We start from the raw sequence: 14,990 nt of genomic DNA, 5'->3' as shown, positions 1-14,990 counted from the left end.
GTTTAAGGTGGAGGCCCTTCTTCAGCAGTCTGAAGAAAGGTCCCGACCAGAAACGTCACCTATACATGTTACTCCGGAGATGCTGCCTGACCCGCTGAGTTACTCCAGCACTTTGTGTCCTTTTTTTCCCAATTCAATTGTATTTTTTTCTAAGCAATCCACAATTGATTTGGAGTCCATCAATGTGGGCAGAAAATGGCAAATTATTAAACCATCCAGGCTAAGATAATAATATACGTAACAGAGATCTATGAAAGCACTTATCTTACATGGCAAACACTTTGTGGGTTTCGCTGGATTCATGTTGTGTGTTGTTAGAAGTGTTGCATGAAGTTTTGCGTTCCTTACCTGAAGGATAGCGACCTCATTACGAAGTTGGCTTTCTTGCTTTGTGGGGAACCTCATTTTATCAATCACTTTAATTGCCATATCCCTTCCAGTCTTCCTGTGCTTCCCTGCAAATACAAAAGAAGATTTACAATGTATTATTCAGGGAATATTTACTGATAACCCCCATAAACCACAAGTAATTAAAAATCGTGGCTGGGATCGACTTTCATACGGATACCTCGATCAGAAACGTCACTTCTACAGGTTCTTCAGAGATGCTGCCTGACCCGATGAGTTACTCCAGCACTTCGTGTCCTTTTGGTTTTAGGATTCCTGGTTCTCCATACAAGAAAGTCAAGACCAAGGAACTCACTACTTGGAGAAAACCACCCTAGCCAAGTCAAAAATCCAGTTTCACATCCAATCTAGAGATTTGCCTATATTGCTCAAAATAATTTTAGATGCCATCCAAGTACTAAGAATTCTATTCATAACAGAGGGGGCACCTTGTATAGCATGGACAATTCGGGCCAAAAGGCCTATTTCCATGCTCTATATTGATCAATCAGAATAATTGCTTATGAATAAATTCAATAGAAACAATTTTAAATATTTCAGAGGAACCATTTAATGTGTCTCAAAAATTCTGGGATAGGTATTACAATTCTGATTACGTGCTGGTCATATTATTTCAAACTAAATGCTCAGGGTGGCACAGTGGCAGAGTTGCTATCTTACAGTGCCAGAGACCTGAGTTCGATCCTGACTACTATTGTTTGTACAGTGTTGTGATCTCTGTACGGAGTTTGCACGTTCTCCCTGTGATTGTGTGGGTTTTCTCCGGGTGCTCTGGTTTCCTCTCACATCCCAAAAACATGCAGGTTTTTGGGTTAATTGGCCTCTATAATTTGTCCCGAGTGTATGGGGTAATCACTGGTTGCTCTAGACTCAGTGGGCTGAAGGGCCTGTTTCCACACTGTATCTCCAAACTAAAAACAAAACCAAAATCTGAACTTTTAATACAGGCTGCTTGGAAGGAAGATTAAACAATCGACTTAGTTGATCACATGGCATTTGTCCAAATGCCACTTCTACCTTCTGTACATTGAATAAACAAAATTAACAGGCAAATGTAACATTCTGTTGCAGCATTTCTTACATGTTTAGCTATGATCAGTTCACTCTCATCCAGACTTTCTGTTCCTCTGATTAACTTCACTGTGCATTCTCTCTGAAAGTTCATTAACGACAAAAATCATAGCATCTGGAGAAGTTCTTAACAGTCCATCTGGAGCTATTAAATGCCATGCTATTAAAACCCATCAAAGTTAAGTTGGCCTTTCATATTTCATAGTCATAAAGTCATATAGCATGGAAACAGGACCTTCAACCCAACTCATCCATGCTGACCAAGCTGCCCCATCTCTCATCCTATTTGCCCGCGTTTGGCCCCTATCCCTCTAAGCCTTCCCTATCCAAGCCTTTTAAGTGTTGTTGTAGTATCTGCTTCAACTATCTCTTCCGACAGCTCTTTCTAAATATCCACCACCCTGTGAGCGAAAAAGTTGCCCCTAAGGTTCGGATTAAATCCTGTCCCTCTCACCTTGTCCTCTTGTTTTTGTTTCCTCTATCCTGGGGAAAAGACTGTGCATTCACCCTATCTATTCCCCTCATGATTTTATTCACCTGAATGAGATCACCCCTCAGCCTCTTGCGCTCCAAGGAATAAAGTCCTAACCTACCCTTCAGGCCTTCAAATCCTGGTGACATCATTGTAAATGTTCTCTGCACTCTTTTCAGCTTACTGGCATCCTTCCTATAGCAAAGTGACCAAAACTGAACACTGTATACTCCAAGTCTGGCCTCACCGACATCTAGCACAAATTTGCAGATATCCCAAATAATGCCGTGTATAATTAACTTTCAGTAAAGAGACAAATATGTGTGACTTTCTGTTTTGTTGATAAATGCTCAAATAGGGAGATAGTAACTGGAAGTTCTGAGGATTTAAAGATTTACTTAAAGATATGCTTCTTTATTTATAAGAAAATAACTGCAGATGCTGGTACAAATCGAAGGTATTTATTCACAAAATGCTGGAGTAACTCAGCAGGTCAGGCAGCGTCTCGGGAGAGAAGGAATGGGTGACGTTTCGGGTCAAGACCCTTCTTCAGTCTGAAGAAGGGAGAACATGTTCAGTGTTCAGTCTGAAGAAGGGTCTCGACCCGAAACGTCACCCATTCCTTCTCTCCTGAGATGCTGCCTGACCTGCTGAGTTACGTCAGCATTTTGCTTCTCTATTTATGTTCATTGTGTACTGAGGTATATTAAATTACTGCAGCTTGGGTGGTTCCTAGTAAAAACACCGCTTGGAAAATGACAGCAATATATCACTGTTAGCACAGTGCGCAGCTGGTAGAGCTGCTACCTAACAGCGCCAGAGAATTTGGGTTCCAGCCTGTTCTCGAGTGCTGTCCGTGTGGAATTTGCTTGTTCTCCCTTTGACAGAGTGGATTTCCTCTCACATCCCAAAGTCATGCTTGTTTGTAGGTTAATTGCCTCTGTAAATTGCCCCCTATTGTGTAGGGGAAAAGTGGGATAACATACAACGAGTGTGAATGGGTGATCGCTGGTCAGCATGGACCGGGGGGACTGATGGACCTGTTTGCATGCTGCATCTTTAAACATACACAGAATTGACTTACCCCCGTAAACTATTCCAAACTGTCCTGAACCCAGAACCTCGTCAGCAAAGATTTGGTACACCGAACTGATATCCTGCAATAAAAAATTGGACAAGGTTAATGCCAGATGTAGTGAAGATCATCTGTTTGTTCTGTACTGTGCCCTTAACCACATGTGCCTGTTGACGTGCAAATTATGGGCTTCTGCCGGCAGTCAATGTGAAGGGCAGGAATGCTCAGACTAAACATTTAGGGCGGCATGGTGGCACAACGGTAGATTTGCAGCCTTACTGCACCAGAGACTCAGGTTTGATCCTGACTAAGGGATCCTGAAATCCCTTTAGAAAGGAGATGTGGAGGAATTCTGCTCCTATCACTTATAAATTTCTTTCGTCAGTGGGTGGTGAATCTGTGGAGTTCATTGCCACAGATTGCTGTGGAGGCCGTCAATGGATATGGATGATTAGTAAGGGTGTCAGGGGTTATGGGGAGTAGGCAGGAGAATGGGGTTGAGAGTTAAAGATAGATCAGCCATGATTGAATGGCGGAGTAGACTTGATGGGCAGAATGGGCCAATTCCGCTCCTAAAACTTTTGAACTCTAAAAGTCTAAAGTTTTATTCATTATAAATTACTGGCACACTCAAGGAAGAATAAAGGTCAACTTACCACATTCTCCTGGACTTGACAGTTAGATACAGAAATGCTGAGAGACAGGTCTTCTGCGGAATGAATGAAAAGGAGGGACATAATTAATGGAGTGTTGGAATTGAGGTTATAATTCAACAGCAGAAATATCATCTGTATTATTCAAAATACATTTCTCCGATGCACACACATATGGGCCACTCATCACAAATTGGTTATGCTGTTTTTTATTATATTTCACACAAACCTCCTCCCACCCAACAATCTAACTCCATCATCGAGTTCCGATCCTTTTGATCGCATTAATCTAACTTCCTCTGAAATGTAGGAACGAGCTTTCTGAATAATTCAGCTTGAAAATAAAAACTGTCGATGTTTGAGATCGAAGTGGACATGCTGTTAATACTCAGCAGATTTGGTACTATATCACCATTTAAAAGACATTTGGACAGGTACATGGATATGAAAGATTAAGAGGGATTTGGGCCAAATGAGACGAGTGTAGATGGGCATCTTGGACGAGTTGGGCCAAAGGCCGTGTTTCCGTGCCAAATGACCACACAAGTTTTTAACTATCAGGCAGCATCAGTTGAATGAGAAATAGTTAATGGCGGCACTGTAGCTTAGCTGGTAGAGCTGCTGCCTCACAGCGCCAGAGACCCGGATTTGATCCTGACCTCGGGTGCTGTCTGTGTGGAATTTGCACGTTCTCCCTGTGACTGCATGGGTATCCTCCAGATGCTCCGGTTTCCTCCCACATCCCGAAGATGTGGGGGTTTGTAGGTTAATTGTCTTTTCTAAAATGCCTCTCTTACGTGTAAAGAAGCGGATGTGAAAGTGATAGCATAACTAGTGTGAATGGGTGATCGGTGGTCGGCGTGGACTTGGTGCGCCAAAGTGCCTGTTTCCATGCTGTATCTCTAAAACAAAACGAAGACTCTAAAACAAAAGAACTAATTTTTCACATCGAAGACCCTTGGTTCTGGCAAAGACTCATAAACCTGAAACATTTAACTCTCCAGCCTTTCTCTAGATGTGATGAGTGTTTCCAGCATTTGCTGCTTTTATTAACAATTGAGTATTTCCTGGCTGCCATTGGAACAATGATTTCAAAATTACAACTTGTGATTTGCCTTAAAGTGGAACCTATAATTGTACTCCTGGCAAATTAATTATTTTATCCCCCCAATCCAATTACTCCTTGGGAGATGATAGGTGATATCTCCTCAAGTTTCTGACATTAGAAAGTGGCATCCAATATACTAACATATTTACAAAGCATCTTTAATGTATTGAAACATCCAAGCCTTTCAGAATGCAGATGACTTTAAGCTTGAACCATTCTTTCGTTGTTGTGGGGTGAGAATCCCAAAAGGCACAGGGCACGCTTGGAGCGCAATCACCACAATGATGGCAATGATTCAAGGCAGAGTCTTATAGCCTCGTTCACAGGACAGCGAGAGACGGGAAACAAAACCTGTCCTCACCAGCAATGCACAACTCCCCGAAACAATAAAGGACAAACCAACAAAGCGGGAGAGGAAGGAGATCAGCTTGGAGATGCAAATTAATATAAAAGAGTAAAATTAGTTCCTAAAACGTGAGGGCAAGAGGGAAATTTGCAGAGATTAACAGATTCTTAACTAGTGTTGGGGGTCACTGAAAGAAGACAGGAGAATGGGGTTGAGAGGGAAAGATAGATCAGCCATGTTTGAATGCCACAGTAGACTTGATGGCTTATTTCTGCTCCTCTAACTTATGAACTTATAAACAGGGTGCTGTTGAGCCACAATCAATGAGTGGGAGAACATGTCTGTGCTGAGCATGTAACCAAGACCAACTCTTATCTACTTGCACATAATCCATATTTGGTTTTTTTCCATATTGGGATGAAGGTTCTGACTGTCTGAGAGAAGATGCTGGGGGAACAACAAATTTTAAGGGATAACAGACTTATCAGCAAAAGTAGAAAGAGGTTTGTTTACTGTCCGTAGACCAGGACTACGAGACTACGAGATTGATCCCTAGGATGGCGGGACTGTCATATAAGGAAAGATTGAAAAGACTAGGCTTGTATTCACTGGAGTTTAGAAGGATGAGAGGGGATCTTAATGAAACATATAAAATTATAAAAGGACTGGACAAGCTAGATGCAGGAAAAATGTTCCCAATGTTGGGGGAGTCCAGAACCAGGGGCCACAGTCTTAGAATAAAGGGGAGGCCATTTAAAACTGAGGTGAGAAGGAACTTTTTCACCCAGAGAGTTGTGAATTTGTGGAATTCTCTGCCACAGAAGGCAGTGGAGGCCAATTCACTGGATGAATTTTTAAAAGAGTTAGATAGAGCTCTAGGGTCTAGTGGAATCAAGGGATATGGGGAGAAGGCAGGCACGGGTTATTGATTGTGGACGATCAGCCATGATCACAATGAATGGTGGTGTTAGCTCGAAGGTGCGAATGGCCTCCTCCTGCACCTATTTTCTATGACTACAAAGATCTGGAAGTGTCCAAGATGGCTGGAAAACTCAGATTCAAATAATGAAATGGCTGATATCTGTAATAGTCAACAAGGAAAGCTAGTCTATAAAAACATATCTGGTTCACTACTGTCCTTCAGGGAAGGTAGCCTTCTATTATTACCCACAACGTTATAACATGAGTTCTAGGAGCACAATAAGGCCATTTGGCCTATCAAGTCTACTCCGCCATTCAATCATGGCTGATCTATCCTTCCATCTCAACACCATTCTCCTGCCTTCATCCCATAGCCCCTAACACCCTTACTATCAAGAATCCGTCAATTTCCGCCTTAAAAATAAGCATTGATGGCCTCCACAGCTGTCTGTGGCAATGAATTCCTCAGATTCACCCACTCTCTGACTAAAGAAATTCCTTCTCATCTCCGTTCTCATGGTACATCCTTTTATTCTGAGGCGATGGCCTCTGGTCCAAGACTCTCCCAATATTGGAAACATCCTCTCCACATTCACTCTCTCCAGGACTTTCACTATCCTGTAAATTTCAATAAGGTCCCCCCATCCTTCTAAACTCCAACAAGTACAGGCCTAGTGCTGTCAAACGCTCATCATCCCTGAAATCCCGTATCATCCCTGAAATCATTCTTGTAATCCTCCTCTGGACCCTCTCCAATGCTAACACATCCTTCCTCAGATATGGGTCCTTTAACTGCTCACAATTCTCCAAATGCAGTCTGGCCACTTCTTTATAAAGCCTCAGCATTACATCCCTGTTTTTCTATTGTAGCCTCTGGAAATTAATGTTAGCATTGCATTCGCCTTCCTTACTACCGATTCAACTTGCAAATTAACGTTTTGGGAATCCTGCACTAGCGCTCCCAAGTCCCTCTGCACCTCCAATTTCAGAAATCTATCCCCATTTAGAAAATAGTCTACGCCTTCATTCCTACTACCAAAATGCATGGCTGCACACTTTGCTACGCTGTATTTAATCTGCGTATATATAATGTTCCTCTTCTCTCCTCTCCCATCAGGCATAAGGTATGGAAGTGTGAAAATGCACACCTCCAGATTAAGGGACAGTCTCTTCCCAGCAGTTATCATACAATTGAACCATCCTATCAGCAACTAGAGAACAGTCCTGAGCTACTATTTATCTCATTGGAGACCCTCGGACTATCTATGATCGGGCTTTACTGGACTTTACCTCGCACTAAATGTTATTCACATTATTCCCTTTATCATATATCTATGCACTGTGGATGGCTCGATTGTAATCATGTATTGTCTTCCTGCTGACCGGCAAACTCAACTCAAACTCAACTCAACAAAGCAGCAACACATGTAGACAGAATGGCAATGAAGGCATTCATAGGTCGGGGCATTGAATGCGAGTCAGGAAGTTATAATGTGGCTTTATAGGACTTTGTTTAGGCCACATCAGCGTGCAGCTTTGGTTGCCTCATTACAGGAAGGATGTGGAGTTTTGGAAAGGTTGGAGGGGAGATTTACCAGAATTATGCCTGGATTAGGTGGTATTGACTGCAGGGAGAGGTTGGACAAACTTGGATTGTTTTCTCTGGAACGCTGGATGTTGAGGGGAGAGCTGATAGAAGTATATAAAATAATGAGAGGCATAGATAGGGTAGACCGTCAGAACCTCTTTTTCCAGAATGTAAATATCAAATACTAGAAGGCATGTATGTGTTTGATTGTTAGCTGCTTTGTAAAATGGTTTAGCATGCTATTTAATTCGGGGATGGACAATCAATGATAGTTTTGCCTATAATTTTAGAACAATTTTCAGTGCATGCATTTGGGAGGACATAAAGTCAAGAAGGTACAGCAAGACTACAGAAGGGCTTAAAAGCAGAGGAAAATTTAAAAGCCAACACATCTGGTCAGAATAAGTATGTTTGGCTTTGGTGAGTAAAGCTCCATTCGGCATGGGTTGGTTAGTGTGGTTTAGTTGCATCGAAAGCAAGTTCAAACCCGTTAGGAATTGAAGTAAAGTTCCCATTTACAAGTGATTAGAGAGGTTAGAAGAAATTACAAGATGATCAACTTCAAGACTATGGGATGGAAAAGGAGTTTTGGGCATTGATCCACAGACAAGCAGAATCAAGTCAAGACAAGTCAAGTCTATTTGTCACATACATATACAAGATGTGCAGTGAAATGAAAGTGGCAACGCCTGCAGATTGTGCTAAACTACAAAACAGAATAGAAAAAAGATTTTTAACACAAAAATAAATTAATACAGTAAATTAAATTAGTCCCTGGTGATATGAGAGTTAACAGTCCTGATGGCCTGTGGGAAGAAACTCCGTCTCATCCTCTCTGTTTTCACAGCGTGACAGCGGAGGCGTTTGCCTGACCTAGCAGCTGGAACAGTCCGTTGCTGGGGTGGCAGGGGTCCCCCATAATGTTGCTGGCTCTGGATCTGCACCTCCTGATGTATAGGTCCTGCAGGGGGGCGAGTGTAGTTCCCATAGTGCGTTCAGCCAAACGCACTACTCTCTGCAGGGCCATCCTGTCCTGGGCAGAGCTGTTCCCAAACCAGATTGTGATGTTCCCGGACAAGATGCTTTCTACAGCCCCAGAGTAGAAGCAATGAAGGATCCTCAGAGACTCTAAATTTCCTCAACTGTCTGAGGTGGTAAATGTGTGTTGTCCATGTCAGATCCTCTGTGATGTGAACTCCCAGGTATTTAAAGCTGCTCACCCTATCCACAGTAATCCCATTTAACTCCAGTGGCATGTACGTCCTCGGATGTTGAGCCCTTCTAAAGTCTACAATCAGCTCCTTAGTTTTTGTGACATTCAAGAGGAGGCCGTTGTCCTGACACCAGAGTGCCAGATCAGCCACCTCATCCCGGTAGGCCTTCTCATCATTATCGGAGATCAGGACCACCACCACAGTGTCATCAGCAAACTTGATGATGGAGTTGGAGCTGAACCTGGCCACACAGTCATGTTTGCACAGGAAGTACAGTAGGGGGCTAAGGAAGCAACCCTGGGGGATCCTGCATTCAGGGTGAGGGGGTTAGAAGTATGTCTCCCCATCTTGACCACTTGGGGCCTGGCTGTGAGAAAGTCCAGGACCCAGGCACACAGGAAGCATTTATAGGAGTACACAATGGAGTTCAAGTAAGTAAATTATTTAGATCTACAAGGAACTGCAGATGCTAGTTTAGCTGAAGAAACACAAAGTGCTGGAGTAATTCAGCAGGTCAGGCAGCATCTTTGGAGGACATGGATAGGTGAAGAAGGGTCCCGACTCAAAACATCGCCTATCCACATTCTTCAGAGATGCTGCCTGATTTCCTGTGTTACTCCAGCACGGTGTCTTTTAAAAAAATATTTCGCTTGTTATCTGTTCAGGATGGTAAAGATTCTGTGAATACCAAATGGTTGTTAATAAGACAGTCATTTTTGTGACTGAAGGTAGTAATGGATGGAGGAATGGCATATTCAATCATATCCCTGATTTATCACATAATCTCTGTGAATGGCAGAACAGACCAGAGGACATAAGGAACTGCAGATGCTGGAATCTAGAGCAAAACACAGTGCTGGAGTAACTCAGCAAGTCAGGCAGCATATGTGGAAGGAATGGACAGGCAAAGTTTCAAGTTGTGACCCATCAGACTGATTGTGGCCGGGGGGTTGGGGGTGGGGGAGAGAATGGTGGAAAAGAGAGGTGGGGGCACTATGAAGTTGACAAGTGATAGGTGGATACAGGTGAGGTGTGGGTTGATGGGCAGATGCATGGAGTAAGTGACAAGAGCTAGAGATAAGGAGACCAGGCTGGTCTGGAGTTGCCTGACGAAGTGTGTAAGTGAAGGAGTGATAAGGTCAGCAAGGATTAATCGAGGGAGATGAAATTGGATGAAATTAGTCACTCGAACATTCAACTGTAATAACAAGGAAATGCAGATGCTGGTTTATACCAAACAGAGTCCCAAAATGCTGTACTAACTCAGTGGGTCAGACAGCATCTCTGGAAAACATGGATAGTTGACATTTCAGGTTGGGACTGAAGAAGGTAACCGACCCGACACCTATCCATTTTCTCCAGAGATGCTGCCTGACCGACTGAGCTACTCCAGCACTTTGTGTCCATTACTCGTACATTCAACATCCTTTCTCCAATTGGTCCTCTCCTCAAAGCGCACCATCTTTCTGATTCAAATCACACATGTAAAAAAAGGAAAACCAAAGCCTTAATGATCCATATGGGGGATGGCTTCGAATCATACAGTGTTGAAACAGGCCCTACAGCCCAACTTGCACATGCCGACCAACATGCCCCATCTACACGAGTCCCACCTGCCTGCGTTTGGCCCATGTCCCTCTAAACCTATTGTATCCATATTAATGACTGAAAAATCACTCTTTATTCTTCGGAAATGTGAATTTAGTGACAGGAATAGCCGCTCAGACCTATCCTACCTATTCAATCAGTTTAGCTGACATAACTCAATCTGTCCTTTCTTTCCCATACCCATCACCATATTCTGTTAATGGAAGACCTTCAGTCACTATAATTTAAAATTAACAACTAACCTTCCACCAATTGGCACTTGTAAAATTTCTATCTCCTAAATTTAAACATCCAATTATTTTTGTTCCCATTCCAATTTAATAATTTCAAAAATTTCCAAGAAATTCTAACTGAATTAACTCTGAAAATTCAAGCTGTGGGACATGAAAGGTTCACCACCTCCATCCTTCCTTCAACCATCAAAGAACTTTGCTAGGTTATAGGCAGACATAAAAGTTCTTCCACAAAAATTCTGGTTCTCTCTAATTAACAACATTCCAATTATTCCGCCTTGTAATAGATTCAAGCAAATTCCCTGCCACTGACATTAAACTCTTTGGCTTGTAATTAGGTGGTTTGCCCCTTTACTTTAACCGCACGAGCATCTCGATTAGCAAGAGTGCTGCACCCGTCATTAACTTGCTCTGGGGTGAGACAATATTCACATTGCTCGGCTCCACTGCACTATGCAAATAAAGGCCACATTTGTTTATTCTTGCTTCCTTCCTATAGATGTTTCTTTCTGTGGCTTTGACAGAGCTCTGGAAGAAAATATATTGAATGTTCATTTTCTGAGGTGGAGGAAGTGGTGTGTGTGCTCACCAAGCAAGAAAAGAAAATAATAAAAGTTGGAGGCAGCAGAAGATGGAAGAGTGAAAAACAATTTCTAAAAAAACAAAATATTAAGTGGCAAAAGTGAGCATAGCTACCATTCATTCCTAGAACATCAAACAGTTTAGCACAAGCACTGGCCCACAATGTCTGACGAACATGATGCCAAGACCAACTCTTATCTGCCTGCACATAGTCCATATCCCTCCAATCTAGGATTGCCAACTGTCCCGTATTAGCCGGGATATCCCGTATTTTGGGCTAAATTGGTTTATTGGGACGGGACCGCCCTTGTCCCGTATTAGGCCCGGGGGGTGCTGTGGGCCTGGACACTGTAGGAAAAAAACTGCAGATGCTGGTTAAAATCGGAGGTAGACACAAAATGCTGGAGTTATTCAGCGGGATGGGCAGCATCTCGGGAGAGAAGGAATGGGCGATGTTTCGGGTCGAAATCCTTCTTCAGACTGAAGATTTTTTTTGAATGAAAATACTTTATTTCTGAATGTTGTTTTGCATAAGCCAACCTTACCCTTCTCTCCCCACCTTCCCAGCCTAACGACAGTCCCGACTGAGATTAAACGGCCCCTGCAATGCATGGCTCAGTTTGGGCACGGCAATCTCCGGGCGTGTTTCGGTCCCCGGCGCTGTGTGTGCCGCTCCGTCCCACTGGTCGCTCCACACTCCGTCCGGTTCAGTGACGCTCCCGGTCCAGGCTCCGGCATCTCCTGCGGCCACTCTGCCTCTTGCTCCTAGGGGGCCCCCTGACGAAGCCCCAGTCCACGCTGATGGGCTGCCCGGCCGGCTCCGACCCGTTCAAACCCTCCATGGCCGCCTGCGCCTCCTTATAGGTCTCTTACTCCACCAGAGCGTAGCCCTTGAGGTAGCCGGTGTGCCGGTCCAGGTTGAGGTGCAGACTCTTGATCTCACCGAACTCGGCAAACGTGGCGTGGATGTCCTCCTCGGTGCTTCCTCATGGACCCCGGTCACAAACAGTATCCACCCCTCCACCGAGCGTTGAGGGCCTGGCTCGTCGACATCTTGCTCCACGGAGTCGTAGTCTTCTCGCAGCCTAGATCGAGCGCCTTCCTCAGAGCCAAATCCTCGCCCTTTTCTCTTCTTCGCCTTCTCCTTCAGTTTGTAGATACTTTCGTCGCCCTCGTCGTCCATGGCGAAGTCCTCGCCGCCCGCCTCATGCAGGTCCAGCAGAAGACTGAGGAAGGGTCTCGACCCGAAACGTCAACCATTCCTTCTCTCCCTAGATGCTGCCTGACCCACTGAGTTACTCCAGCATTTCGTGTCTACCTATGGACTGTATAGGCCCGGAGGCCTCCAGTTTCTAGCATCTGCAGTTTCTTGCATCTTCTCCAACAGCATCTTTGGAAAAACCTAAATCCACCATGTGATTCAGTTTGGCGAGAATGTCATTACAGTTCCTCAATGTCTGATTAAACTCCAAGCATCCAGCTCAATTAAAACGAGAATTTTGACATCTCCTAGATCTTTGCCTTCCAGACTGTTCAGCTGCTTAACCTGTTCTCTCTTTGATGCCACCCTAACTGGGTTCCATCTGCATTCACTGCATGATAGTCTGCAGCTTCCCTGCCAACCTAGTTAAGAACATAAATTACTTAAAATAAGGTCAACTTGCTTTTCTTTTCTGCCAGAGGAGGTAGTTGGGGCAGATACTATGACAATATTTAAAAGGCATTTGGACAGGTACATGGAAAGGAAAGGTTTAGTGGGCAGGTGCTGGCAGTTGAGACTAACGTAGATGGGGCATCTCGGTCAAGTTGGGCCGAAGGGCCTGTTTCCATGCTGTATGACTGTATGACTATTTTCATTTGAAAAATGATCATTTACATTGTCAGGGGAGAAATACATAGGCAGATACTTGTTCCCTGTTGCAAGAGTTAAGCACGTAACACAGATACATTTTGTCATGGAGTTGCAGAATCATACAGCACAGAAACAGGCCCATCAGCCCAACTCATCCATGCTGATCAAGACACCTTATCTAAGCAAGTCGCTTATCCAAGCCTTTCCCATCCTTGTACCTGTCATTTGTATTTTAAATGCTGTGTTCTGCTTCTGAAATTCTTCTGCTGAAAAAGATAGCCGACCATCCATCACCCATTCCCATTAGTTCCATGTTATCCCACTTTCTCCTCCACTCCCAACACACTAGGGGACAATTTATAGAGGACAATTAACCAACAAAGCTGCACGTCATTGGGATGTGGGAGGAAACAGGAGGACTTGGGAAAAAAACCCACATGGACACAGAGAGAATGTGCAAACTCCACACAGGCAGCACCCGAGGTCAGGATTGAACCTGGGTCTCTGGTGTTATGAGGCGGCAGTTCTATCAGCTCGATGCACTAAAAAGGATCTCCTTTAAAACACCTTTATCATTGCCTAAAGAAGGGTCCCGACCCAAACCATCACCTATTATGCTGCCTGACCTGCTGAGTTACTCCAGCATTTTGTGAATAAATCGATTTGTACCAGCATCTGCAGTTATTTTCTTACATCACCTATCCATGTTCTCCAGGGATGCTGCCTGACCCACTAAGTTGCTCCTGCACCTTGTGTCTTTTATTGCGAACCAGCATCTGCTGTTCTTTGTTTCTGCATCCCATCAAACCGCATCCTGACAGGGATTGTGGGAAGATATGGGAGCAAAGTAAATTCAGAAAAAGGTTGAAACACTTCGCAACTTGGACATCATCTGTGGTGAGAGAAAGATTTCAGTTCAATAACCTTTCCTCAGAACTAATAAATAAAGACCTAGTTCTGATAGAACAATCATTGATCTGAAACATCATTCTCTCTCCACGTGTTGCCTGACCTCAAGAGAATTTCCAGCAGCTTTTTTATTTCACTGCCTTTAACTACTTACATAGCATACAATGATTGAGACATTGGTTTTGTTTACATAGTAGGCCTATCTTTTACTCCACTTTAAATTTACACCAAGTTAGCAGTGAAATATAACTGCACAACCATTATCCGTGGACTTCGGAAATTGTGGAACAAAATTTTAGTAAATGGCAGACAAACAAAGGAAGTTTAAACAATAGTAAAGGTGCAATGATTTGGCTTTCATTCAAAATACCAGCATTTAAAGCAGGAGATCATTGATAATCTGATTAAATGCACTGCATCTTGCTCCTCATGTCGAGTCCAAAATCTCGGCACAATCCTAGGTCTTTGAAGATTAATTCTGAGGATGCGTTTTGTAAGCTTGTAATTTGCCTCAGGATCCTCTGCTTGGTGTAAGGACTGGTGGAAAGTAGCTTCCTTATTCACTTAGAATATAGAACGGTACAGCACAGGAACAGGCCCTCCGACCCACACTGTGTGTGTGCTGAACATGATGCCAAGATAAACTAAACTCCCTGATCTGCATGTGATCCATATCCCTCCATTCCCTGTGTATCCACATGCCTATCCAAAAGCTTCTTGAAACCCACTATTGTATCTGCCTCCACCACCAACCCTGGCAGCACGTTCCTGGCACTCACCACTCTCTGTATAACAGAAACCTGCCCCGCACACCTCCTTTAAAGTTTTTCCTTCTTGATTTAAAGTTATGCCCACTAGTCTTTGACATATTCATCCTGAGGCAAAGGTTCTGACTGTCTACCCTATCTATGCCTCTCATAATTTTATATACTACTATCAGGTCGACCCTC

At 43.6% G+C, this 14,990-nt stretch overlaps 1 protein-coding gene across 3 annotated transcripts in view; it reads right to left on the bottom strand.

Annotated features, from left to right (window-relative positions):
• The window catches only part of prkd3 (protein kinase D3), a 255,173-nt gene that overhangs the window by 15,345 nt on the left and 224,838 nt on the right, over positions 1 to 14,990 (bottom strand). For 2 of the 3 annotated variants that reach the window (XM_078405083.1, XM_078405084.1), the window contains exons 13-15: positions 3,683 to 3,735; positions 3,036 to 3,108; positions 349 to 455 (exon numbers count right to left, since the gene is read on the bottom strand). In XM_078405083.1, the coding sequence (XP_078261209.1) occupies positions 349 to 455; positions 3,036 to 3,108; positions 3,683 to 3,735 (233 nt within the window). The remainder of the gene's footprint in view (positions 1 to 348; positions 456 to 3,035; positions 3,109 to 3,682; positions 3,736 to 14,990) is intronic. The other variant, XM_078405085.1, reaches the window with a different exon arrangement.

The sequence above is a fragment of the Rhinoraja longicauda genome, chromosome 9 (assembly GCF_053455715.1).
Source record: "Rhinoraja longicauda isolate Sanriku21f chromosome 9, sRhiLon1.1, whole genome shotgun sequence".
Classification (NCBI taxonomy): domain Eukaryota; kingdom Metazoa; phylum Chordata; class Chondrichthyes; order Rajiformes; family Arhynchobatidae; genus Rhinoraja; species Rhinoraja longicauda.
This window is presented reverse-complemented; position numbering and strand designations above follow the sequence as displayed.